At 33.4% G+C, this 11586-nt stretch overlaps 2 protein-coding genes across 2 annotated transcripts; one reads left to right on the forward strand and one right to left on the reverse strand.

Annotated features, from left to right (window-relative positions):
* Nucleotides 1-159: 159 nt before the first annotated feature.
* Nucleotides 160-4273, forward strand: LOC113505847 (crossover junction endonuclease MUS81). The gene is made up of 3 exons (XM_026888682.1): nt 160-1535; nt 1903-2329; nt 2417-4273. The coding sequence occupies exons 1-3, from the start codon at nt 427-429 to the stop codon at nt 2750-2752; spliced, it is 1872 nt and encodes a 623-aa protein (XP_026744483.1). The 5' UTR covers nt 160-426; the 3' UTR covers nt 2753-4273.
* A 243-nt stretch (nt 4274-4516) lies between these two features.
* LOC113505850 (sialomucin core protein 24-like) lies at nt 4517-10897 on the reverse strand. Its single transcript, XM_026888691.1, has 3 exons — nt 10722-10897; nt 7005-7461; nt 4517-5738 (listed from the first exon to the last, which is right to left on the reverse strand). Exons 1-3 carry the CDS (start codon nt 10786-10788, stop codon nt 5621-5623), a joined length of 642 nt encoding a protein of 213 aa, XP_026744492.1. The 5' UTR covers nt 10789-10897; the 3' UTR covers nt 4517-5620.
* Between the last annotated feature and the right edge of the window lie 689 nt (nt 10898-11586).

Below are 11586 nucleotides of genomic sequence, written 5' to 3' on the forward strand. Positions count from 1 at the left end.
ACCATAGATATAGAATGTGACTTTGTTGTGTACTACAGACAATCACATTTTAGTCGATTTTTTGTACGAACCTAGAACGTAATTTATACGCTAAAATACTGAAACACCAATGTATGCTTCAGATCTTGAATCTTCAGATTTTTGTAATGCAGACTTTGACAGACTTTCTGAATTGGAATGAATTCTGACTTGAATCAGTTGTGATGGTTGATTGATTTGTGAATTTTGTTTATATCATTGATTGGATAAAGTTTCATGAAACGGAATTAAATTATGTTTTAAAATAAACTATTAATGATAAATTTCACATAAACAGTCATACAATTTCACTCACTCAGGAGTCATGATAATATTAATATCTACATAAATGAAGATTCGCAGGTCGATCTCTGTTTTAGAAATATATATTTGAGTATTGTGCACAAAATGTCCAAAGTTATAGAAAGGAAGGTAACTCTCAAACATTCACAACCTAATGTTTTGATACAAACATGGTTATTACAGTTACTAGAAAATGCTAGAAAGACGAAAAGTAAGCTTACGCCTATGCTGGAATTGGCTCTGGACTCGCTCTCTAAGTATCCAGTACAGCTACATTCAGGAGCTGAATGTATTATATTGAAAGGTTTTGGGAAGAAATTGTGCAATATTTTGGATCAATGTATAGAGAATTATAATGCTACAGTAGCTGGAAACTCTGACCCTCTCAGAGAGTTAAGTGTAGAAGATCAGAATGGTCATTCTGACTTTCCTGTAACAGTATCTTCATCATCTTCCTCAACACAATTAAACAAGTATATTCCTCAGAGCAACAACACAAGTCCGACCCCTACTCTACTGGTTAATCCGGAGAACCTAATGAGACATGACAATAGTCTTGATCATTCTGATACCCCAGTAAATAATGGTTCACAAGAAGTAGATGTTATTTCTGTAGTGAGTACTAATTCAGTCCCACATCATCCAACAAGCTCAGTATGTTCTAGAAGCAGTGCCAAAAAGTCATCAGCAAAGAAGTATAAACCAGCTTTGATATCTGGGGGATATGCAATATTGTTGGCACTAAGAGAGCATGCTTTAGAAAATTTAGATGAACCAGCAATGACTAAAGTGGATTTGATTGAAAAAGCTCAACTATATTCTAAAGAATCATTTGTGAGGCCTAAACCTAATACTCACTACACAGCTTGGTCTAATATGAGTAAACTAGTAAAGAAAGGTTTAGTTCAAACTAAGAAGCAGTTTAGGAAAAAAGCACAATATTCTTTGACTCACGAAGGTATGGAGTTAGCACAAGAACTGTATGAAAAGGCGAAACATAAAGCAACAGATAATGACATAATTTTTAATAATGATAATGAGCCACCAATGGGGCCTGAAACTTTGAACCAAGAAATTGAAGAAGATAATAATGATTTAATGGACGTTGATGCCCATGAACCTTGTACATCGCAAAATGTACAGAGTGCTTGCATTGACCTGGCACCTGGTACATTTGATATAATATTATTGATTGATAAATGTGAAACATCTGGGTGAGTATTTAATGCTTATCACAAGGCAGATGTTGTTTACAAATTTAAAGTTAAATAAAAATAATGTGTTTAATATACATCTAAAAATAAACCTACACTGGACTGGTTCCAGTGTTTTTACTCGAAAATAAAAACGTGGTATTATTAAATTTTTTGCTCAAAAACAACGAATTTTGCACCATGGAATTTAATCCTTGGCATACATTCAAGTCACAGTCACAAAGACAAATGTTTGTTCTACACTGGGATAGAACCCGCGACACTTCGGGGACAGTGGGTTTGATGTGGTTACCCCACTTGGCTATCCATGCAGTCAGAATTATTGAATGTTAACTTTTTTATATTTACTAAAACTCTTTGTTCACAGGTTTAAAAAGAGAAATGACCCTACTATTGCCCAATTCAATAAATATCCTGATATGAAATATGAGGTCCGAAGTCTTAAGGTTGGAGATTTCACTTGGGTAGCTAGACACAAACAAAATGTAGACCAAGAGCTTGTATTACCTTTTGTAGTTGAAAGGAAAAGAATGGACGACTTCGCTGCTAGTATAAAGGATGGTAGATTTCACGAGCAAAAGTTTAGATTACGCAAATGCGGACTTGATAATGTTATTTATTTGGTAGAGGACTTTGGGAGCAACAAGAATGTGGGATTGCCTCTACAAAACTTAAAGCAAGCTCTGGCTAATACTAGCGTCCAAGATGGATTCAAAGTTCATTCGACTGATTCCTTGACTAACTCGGTTCGATTTTTAGCTATGATGACTAAAAGACTGATTATACGTTTTAAGGTAATATAAACTGGAATATCAGTGTTTCTACTTTGTGAAAAGTTTTTATTGATATGATACTGTAATATTACATTTGTTTTTTTCTAGGATAAACATCTACGTGGCCGCAATGAAGAGCCCAGTGGTGATTATTTGACGACTTTCGACTACTTCAATAAATCTTCAGCAAAGAATAAAGCGCTGACTGTAACAGAAACATTTATAAAGCTGCTTCTTCAATTAAAAGGTGTATCTGTCGAGAAGGCGTTGGCGATTACACGTAAATATCCGACCCCGCGTTCTCTAATTAAAGCCTACCTAAAATGTGATGGTCATGAAGGCCAGAGCCTTTTGACATATTTAAAATATAGTGATCTCAGTCCAAATGTTGGACCAGTAATCAGTAAAGCTATCTATAATGTTTTCTCAAGCCTTGATGCTTAAGAAAATTTGATTCGTTTCTTAAAAAAAAATTAAGTTATATGGAAATGTTTCATGTGAATAAATAAATGGTAATCAATGTTTAGTAAGAACATGTATTTGAGAAAGCAAGTTTTTTTTAAGTAATACTTAAAAAAATCGGACGTTAAACGAAATTTAAGCATGGTCACTTTTTGCAGTATTTACTTCACATGTAATGTTATAAACGACTGAGGAGATTACCAAATCTTTCAGCTTATAAATGGTATCGTATGACCGAATTTTACGATTAAGGTTAGGTTACGTTAAATCTCGAGAATCTAGCGAGAGAAAATGAAGAGCTCAGTGTTTTAGTATAAAAACTTCCTTTCGATAAAGTATAAAACTAGTATTAATATTCACTAAGTTTTAAGAATGGTCAGATAAGTAATTGTAAGGAATTTCGCGTGCTTCTAGCGCCTATGGTGTTGAAATCATGCATTCACGAGTAAATATGCATATCCATAACCCAAATGTAAAAATAAGGTTACAGTTCTTCTGAATGACTGCTGTATGAAGCAGGCACTTACCTAAGTAATTATTACAGTTTAAATTCTTGCATGTACAAAAAAAAATTGTTCATAATCTCATAGAATGACTACCTACTATAACTAGTATTCAATATAGCAATCAATTTTTTAGAGGGTAAGAAGAAATTTAGGTTTATCCGTGTATGTAATCATTCAAATTATAATTAGTAGGTGTATTAGCACAGTGCCCTTAAAACAAGGAGTAATGTCGTTGCGTCACGACAATTAAATCAAGATTTTGAAATCGTAGGCAGATCCTTTTTTTGTGAGATTCTATGCATAATTAGGTATTAAATTAAGTAATATCACGCGTCTATCTAACTGCCTGTAGAAGACTATTCGCGTGAAAAAATTGTTTAGTTAAGTATACTGACATTATTTATTTTTAGAAAAATTTTGCTATCAATTTGCTTCCTATTTATAATGAAGATAACATATTTACTTTTATAAGCTTAAAAATATATTTAAGTTAATCGCATCTTTACCGGTATTTTACCAAAAAATTGATCTCAATTGAATTGTTATTTTTATAAGTTTAGCTTGTTTAATATTTACTCATAATCACCTTACGTTTTTCAAGATGTGATTTTGTTTATAGTGTTTATTACATCGTAATATATTAGTCATAAGATACGAATTTAACAAGATGGTTAAGCGATACGATTGTAAGGAAGGCTATAGATAGACGGACCGCACTTTAGCTGCAATCCTACTGCCTAAATATAAGTAGTAGTCTTTTTCTTGTTCAAAACTAATTGACCATGTTGAGTAACGGACTGCGCACACTTATACAGCTCTGCTACTATCAGCCGCTTACGGTGTCGCCGTGTCGTAAGAATGATGATAGGCGCCATAACGTGCTATCTTCTCTGAAATGCTTCTGTCCACGGCGCCGAATATGCTCTCAACACGGACAGTTCTATGTGCGATATTTTTGGCGTTTCGCTTCTGGTAGAAGAGATAAAAAACAATAAACCCCAATTAGAAGAAGATTAAAGTCAAAGAGCTTTTAGAGCTGAATAAATTGCGTAGTCCCTAAGGTACACTTAAAAGTGAATAATTTACCACTGTAAGTACCTGTCCGTACATGAATATACATTTAGTAAGACGTTAAAAAAACTTCTGTAAAACGTAGTTTTGTGTGACACCTTTAAAACCTGTTTAATATTTAAGACTATTATGAATGTAGTGTATACCAGTGTGAAAATAAAAAATAATATATTATAATTATGTATACCTTTATTTAAACATAACCATTGACAGACATGAGTAAGTAGCAGTAGTAAGATTGACAGTTTTTTTTTAAACCATTCGAAATACTATCCATAAATAGTTCAGATTTAAGAGCACTTTAGGATGGAATCAACTTTTCCCAGTTTACGAATAGCGTGTTAAAATCACAAATAAAAAACAAAATATACAGAATTGGTAATGATTTGGCACAAAAAAGTTACGATAGTTCAAACGTAGAGATTCTCTGGCAAGATGTGAGATGTAAAACGAGATTGTAGTCGAGTATAGAACGAGATTCAATGAACTTGATTATGCCAAACCAATATAGGTACTACTTTAGACCCTTATTTTCATCATCACATTGCGTTTCCTTACAATAACACTTAACATTAATAAATATACTTAATAGCTATCTCTTTGAAATATAGTGTGTACGAAGCTGCAGGTATATAAATTTTGCCAAATGCAGTGTTCCACATTGAAATCCGAAACATGGCACAGTTTACAAGAAAAAGAACAAACACTACAACTAAATTGCACACAGCTATGAATGCACGATGATAATCACCAGTGACGGATTCAAGTTTTAATATAATACTTTAGAATCTCAAAAATTCTGTTTATAAACATTTTTCAATAGATGCCAAATTTACAAATCACATTTTTTTCTATATTTTATTACGAATGTTACAAGTAATTAAACTCTGGTATAAAACTTGGTCGAATAAAATTGTAGATACCAACGTTATACCCACTAAAAGTAAAGTATGCAAAATAGAAAAATAAATGCCGAACAATCTACTACAAGTAACAAAACCTTAAAGCTATAAGAGAACAAATTTTAAAATTCGAGTCGTAAATTATGAACTAACGACCAACCACCTAATTGAAATTAGGAAAAGCTAAGTTACGTTATTAAAATATTTGAGAAGTTGAGAATTTACAAGTATATATAAAATAATATTCCTGTATTTTACTAAAGTGCACGCAATATTTGAAAATGTTAAATAATAATAAATTCCCCATTATAAAATAATTCTTATACATAAGTTGGTGCACTTAGAATATAGTGAACTAAACAAACATTTATTTAGAGGGTGTGGTAGTTCCTTTCTGTTTGGTTCTTGTAGTACTTGAAGCCCATGAAGCCGATGGCGAGGAGGCCCAGCGTCAGGATGATGCCGCCGATGAAGCTTGGCCCATCGAACCTGAAAAGCGAAAAAGTGTTTCATAAGTAATACAATGAAACGATATCAGAGCGATACTGTGTGGGTCCTGTTAACTACTGTATTTTTCGCTGTGTAAATAATTTGACATCAATTTTTTGCGTTATGATAATGAAGTGGGACAATCTCAACTCTACGCTTTTCATTGTTGTAAAAAGTACTCAAAGTATGGAAGAGCCAAAATGCCATATTATAAAAGTATATAAGTCATGTAATAATAACTGAAAACATTGACATGGTCAGTGGCCTCGAAAAAGGCACGTCTCTCGGTTAATTAATGCTAAGTTGACGGTCGTTTAGATAAGTTTAGTCTGCAACAGCGATAATGGCGACTTTATGCATAAAGCTTTTATTGCCACTTCAATATTAATATTTGTATTCGAGAAATTAAACCATTTAAATAAATACAATTTTAAGATGATATTTTTTTTTTAATAATCGTATAGTCGCAAATAACTGATAAAATGTGCTCAATAAAGTGAATATTTGTTTACACTTCGAATAATGTACATTCGGATGCGGAAAAAACTATTAACGTAAACCGAAACTAAAGGAGATTTAAAACTAGTTAGTTTATTGAAACATGCGATATTTTGTATGATGACGTAATCGTCATCTGTGTGGTTTATTCTCATCTCATTTATGTAAATTTTGTAGATAATAAACAGTTTACGAACAATAACGGCAATTATACTGTCTGATAACCTTTGTTTATCATTAACTTCCTGCAGAATAATGTCGCAACAAGCAAGCTCGTCTTTTCTTTTTAGTCCCTGATAAAAGAATTAAAATTATCTACAGTGCTAAATCACTTCATACTTGTATTAGCCATTTTATTGCAAAATCTAAGTAAGTATTCAGTAATTGAAGTTGTTAAGTCCTAGCGAAATAAGGTAAAGAAACTGGTTTTCATAAAAATCACAATTCAATGTACGTGCTTGTCGATTGTTGTGCTTTGCAGTAATCGATATAGCAACATGAATTACTAATAGACTCGGAATAGTAAGGCAAGCGTGTGCCATTTCCCTCCAGAGTGTTCGTGTCTCAAATGGTGGACTTACGAGAATTGACGCTTAAGGCTGGCTACGTAATACATGGAAGTGTACCAGTTGTGTTCGATGAAATACTACAATTCTTATGAACTGGGGTATAAAAAGTTGTAGCAGCTCACGCGCGGTCTGAGCATGCAAATAGTTAAATGGGTCTATTTTACCAAACAATTTTAGATAAACGTGATTTAAAACTTACGCTCTGGACTTCGCCTCTACTGGTGCTACAGTAGGGTTGACAACTTCACCCTTGGGTGTTGTAGCTTCATTCTTTTTGTTGTCAGGTTTAGTGCCGTTGGCCGTAGCAGCGGAGGGGGCTACTGTCACTGCTTCAGTTTTGTTTTGCGGCGCAGCTGTTTTATCTTCGATAGGTTTTGGTGCATCTTTGTCAGACTTGGTGTCGGTCTTGTTGTCTTTTTCAGTTGGTATAGTTTCATTTTTCGTGGCGGGTGTTGCGTTTGTGGATGGTACGGTTGTTGAGCCGTTGGCTGCAGCTGTGGCATTCGATGCCGTCACTGTAGGCGTGTTTACTTTAGTTTCATTGGCTGGGCTTTGTACTACAGCTGTTGTAGCCTGAGCAGGCTGTGCTGGCGCAGCTTTGGCTGCTTCAACAGGGGCTTGTGCACCTATAGTAGGCGCAATTGGTGCGCCCGCATCTGGAAATGACATGTAAAAATAAATAAACAAACTTTTTAAGATCATTGTTTCTTCGTACTGGGAGCCTTATTTAAACACTCATTACTTAAATAAAACACAGAGCGGACGAGCGGTTCTGAAAAATAGACGTTCCATATCTTAACATTACTTTTAGTAGCTAAACTATTATAGGCTATACACCGAATGTAACGTATACTACTAATGGACGAGAGGAGATTACGTCACAAAAACATAGCGTGCTTTACATTTAGTTGGTACGCACGGTGCCACTGTACTTTCACCTTGATCATTCAGTCTAACTGTAATACCACATGCGAACGTGCGAAAGTAAATTAAAATATTTTAAATGTAGTTTATTAGTCAATCGTCTGACAAAAGTGGAGCAAAAATAATATGTTTGAATAATGAACGTCCTACTTTTCTGTACGGCAACCATAGAATTTCCGCGTATTGTTTTAGGTGGAAAGTTTAGTTACAAACAAAAATAAATAAGCGATTATTGTAATCAGAAGTCAGTTTTTGCGAACATAGCCGTAAGTTGGTCGTATATTTTTTATAAACAGTGAGTATAATGATGGTAAAATCGTTTACAAACAACGGAACGAGCGCCATTGTGCTACTCTGCGAAACTAACTTAGCTACTCAATAGTCCAGTATTCTTTTGTTTTGCTAAATTTTTACCTCCGCATACTAAACGTTCTAGATTGTATTACTCACTTACAATTCGCTAACTTTTTAAGGTCGGCCGAGTTCAATTCGCGTTCATTGTCATAATTATTGATTCAATTTTCTCTCGTGACTTGATTTGAGATTGGTGCGAAATTAACATAAAATTGCATTCAGTTTTAAAACGCAGTAAGTTCGTCTTAAGAGGCGCACCTCTTAAGACGAACTTACTACGTTATATCAGTGCAGTAGCTTAGGCGCTGTTGCCTACCCGGTGCCGAATTCGGCCCGTAGAATGTTAATACGCCTAATTAAAAGGTTAAGACATAACAGGTTTGGTGTTTGGACTTGGAAAATACCACATGTTTGGACTACATTTAAATAACCTGTTACGATTGAATTTCCAATCATGTAATACAAAGTTATAGACATAGAAATTAACATCCGAAAACGAATTTTGTTTTTAAATCTTTTAGTTACGGTTAAAAATAAAAACCAAAGAAACTCGTTTCAAATTCATCGATAATGTATCAGCACAACACTGACATACATATTATCTTGGTATCAAATACCAAACCAGTTATTACATTCTCGACTATTTTAGCCTTAATTGAGATAAAGATACCTGTCGTATTAGGAATCTGTATCTATTTATACTGACCACCGAATTCGTAGAAAAAACTTACAAGGTTTTGTTACGTTTAATATTCGTATACTATTATTGCGCCTTACCTACGAACATTAGAAATAATATTACGCTATAGTTATTCTAACTTTCGAGGCGTTAATGTAAAGTAGCAGAAACAACTTGACACCTAACAAATACTTTAATTGAATTCTGTTTGTGTATTCAGCTATTAGAGACCGGGTGTTCGTTATGGCGGCTCAACGCAGGGCTTCTGCGTCATCCATCCTCCTTGAGGAGAGATGGAGGGGCCGGGTGAGGCGCGGGGGGGGGGCCCTTTCTATACTGATGTCGTTAATACATTTACTACCGCCTATCAAGAATATTCGAGATTCCTCTGGATCATTTGTACATTATATTCTTTGTATATCATATCAGGGTGTTCACAAATTTTTACTAAACACAGTACCAGAGAAAAAATATTTAAGTAGATAATACTATTAACATTGACTAGCTGAGTATGCCTTATATTAACTTATTTATGGTTACATTTTGCACCCAATTTAAATGCTTTAAGGGTATTACCCAAGACTATATCAAATTAAATATAACAAGATATGCAAACATTATTCTGGGAATTGTTTTCATTTGTTTGTATGATAAAAAAATTCTGACAGCAAACATGAAAAAGTACAGATTAAAATATATATAAAAGATATTAGCTTTTGCCCGCAGCTTTGCTCAATTAGAGCCACAAATAGCTTATGTTTTGTAGTATGTTCATTGTAACATTTTTTTCACAAATTTAAATGATCATAAGGAACAAATTAGGATTAATAACAAAACCAGTTGTTCTGTACCTAAAAGGTGAATACAGAATCCTGTACACCAATAATTTCAAGATCCCGAGGCCAACACAGGCCATTTAAAAAATTATACAAATATAGACAACTGCGGTAGCTTAGGTTAAACTAATGGCTATATAACAATAATACGTTATTTTGATTTACCAAGTTACTTAAAATATATTCCTACTTATATTATAAATGCGAAAGTAACTCTGTCTGTCTGTTATGCTTTCACGTCTAAACCACTGATTAGATTTTTTAGTTTGGTACAGAGATAGAGATGACCTTGTGAAAGAACACAGGATAGTTTTTATCCCGGGCGAAAAGCTAGTAATATATAAAATACTATCATAAAAACATGTGTCTTCCTTTATACAGTTTTAACAATGCTCTTTCATACTGATTGTTGTTAATACCCATATCAACAAGTTTGTTTGTTTAATATGAGTTGTTTACATTTTGTTATAAATGTGAACATTGTAGTGAACCTTACAATAACCTAAGTGTTCTTTTTTTTAGATTTAATTACTCTTTGGAATAAAATGGTTTCTCCTATGGTGAGCCTGGTTTCTTATTGGTTAAATTTAAGGTTTTTATGAGCATATTTGACTTCTTTATCATAGAACACTTCAAAATATAATTAGAAAAAAAAATATACCGTAAATAAATATTGCGTATATTGTATACCATATCGAGTGATTATGGTATTTGTGAATATATTAACAAATAGTTGTGCAATGACGACGGAGACTTGATCAAACATTAACTGCTACTAATGGACAAGTGGTTTGAGTTTTATAAATAGTTCCAAATCGATTACTTGGTGTACGGCTGCGTACAGTTAATGAATTATTAAATATGCAGCATTAAACGCTATTGCCGCGTCATTAAGAAATAACAGTGTTCAACTGGTACAGGAACTAAAAATGCTTCCTTGACCTTGAAAACACTACGAATAAGTCAAATCTGGGCATTAAACCAAATATCGATCGAAGTATGCTTATAGAAAAATGCCACACGCTCATTATTCAACAAACACAACGTCAGAACTACGCATCTTAACGTGAGAAAATTCTTATGAAACACATTGATAAATCAAAACGTTTGCCAATTAACTTACCTTGTGGACTTGGCAAGCTGAAGCTCACAGACAGCGACAACAAACAAACAAATATTACGCCCTTCATTTTTGAATATCGCTAAATATCAGTCAATTACAACAATATTTATCGAAAAATCTATTACTACGCTTCGACTGATTGCCGACAAGAGAAAAAACGTTCTTGCATTCACAATAAAAACCAGTGATGTGCCACAGAGTAAAAACTAAATCAATTTAGTCGATTTTTATGACGATACTAATACACTTTGTTTCTTAAATGGATAAATAATAGAACTCGATAAATTTATACTGCAATAAAATCCATGAGCCTGAAGTTCAAGCAGAATAAGGAATTTTGACTAAAAATACGAATTAATAAGTTTTTCTTAAAAAGTAGTAATTGGTACACCAACATTTTAGAGTTTTTGTAAGACAACTATATGTAACGGTCTCCATTTGCCTGATAAGGGTCATTTTTTAGTACTTTTAATTTTTGTATTTGCGTGAAAAAAAAATGTAAATGAAGCTTACAGCTTCTTATTTAATTTTGTGAGTATTGTTTGATTAAAAAAAAACAGGGTGACCGCTTGATTTGACCATTTGAAAATAAGTAGCTCAATTTATGTCCATTATCCGGCAGGTAAAACAGAAAGAAAAAAAAAATAGTATATTTTGTTAATACTTTTCTTATTCAGTGTGCCTTAAAAAACGTATAAATTATTTTAACTGGAAAACTTGTATAATATGGGTAAGTTTCTTAAGTATAGAATTTACCTTAAAAATGGGAGACTGATAAAATATTTGGACATATTATATTTGCCGGAACTGTATTCAAAGGGCAGGATTTCGACTCGATTTGTGTTTTGTTTTTTAATAGGTAGGT

The sequence above is a fragment of the Trichoplusia ni genome, chromosome 27, assembly GCF_003590095.1.
Source record: "Trichoplusia ni isolate ovarian cell line Hi5 chromosome 27, tn1, whole genome shotgun sequence".
Classification (NCBI taxonomy): Eukaryota; Metazoa; Arthropoda; class Insecta; order Lepidoptera; family Noctuidae; genus Trichoplusia; species Trichoplusia ni.

Coding starts and splice junctions, on each gene's coding strand:
- LOC113505847 (XM_026888682.1), top strand. CDS start 427: ATGTCCAAAGTTATAGAAAGGAAGGTAACTCTCAAACATTCACAACCT. Junction 1,536..1,902: donor GATAAATGTGAAACATCTGG/GTGAGTATTTAA, acceptor CTTTGTTCACAG/GTTTAAAAAGAGAAATGACC. Junction 2,330..2,416: donor GACTGATTATACGTTTTAAG/GTAATATAAACT, acceptor GTTTTTTTCTAG/GATAAACATCTACGTGGCCG.
- LOC113505850 (XM_026888691.1), bottom strand. CDS start 10,788: ATGAAGGGCGTAATATTTGTTTGTTTGTTGTCGCTGTCTGTGAGCTTC. Junction 7,462..10,721: donor CAGCTTGCCAAGTCCACAAG/GTAAGTTAATTG, acceptor TGTCATTTCCAG/ATGCGGGCGCACCAATTGCG. Junction 5,739..7,004: donor GTAGAGGCGAAGTCCAGAGC/GTAAGTTTTAAA, acceptor TTCGCTTTTCAG/GTTCGATGGGCCAAGCTTCA.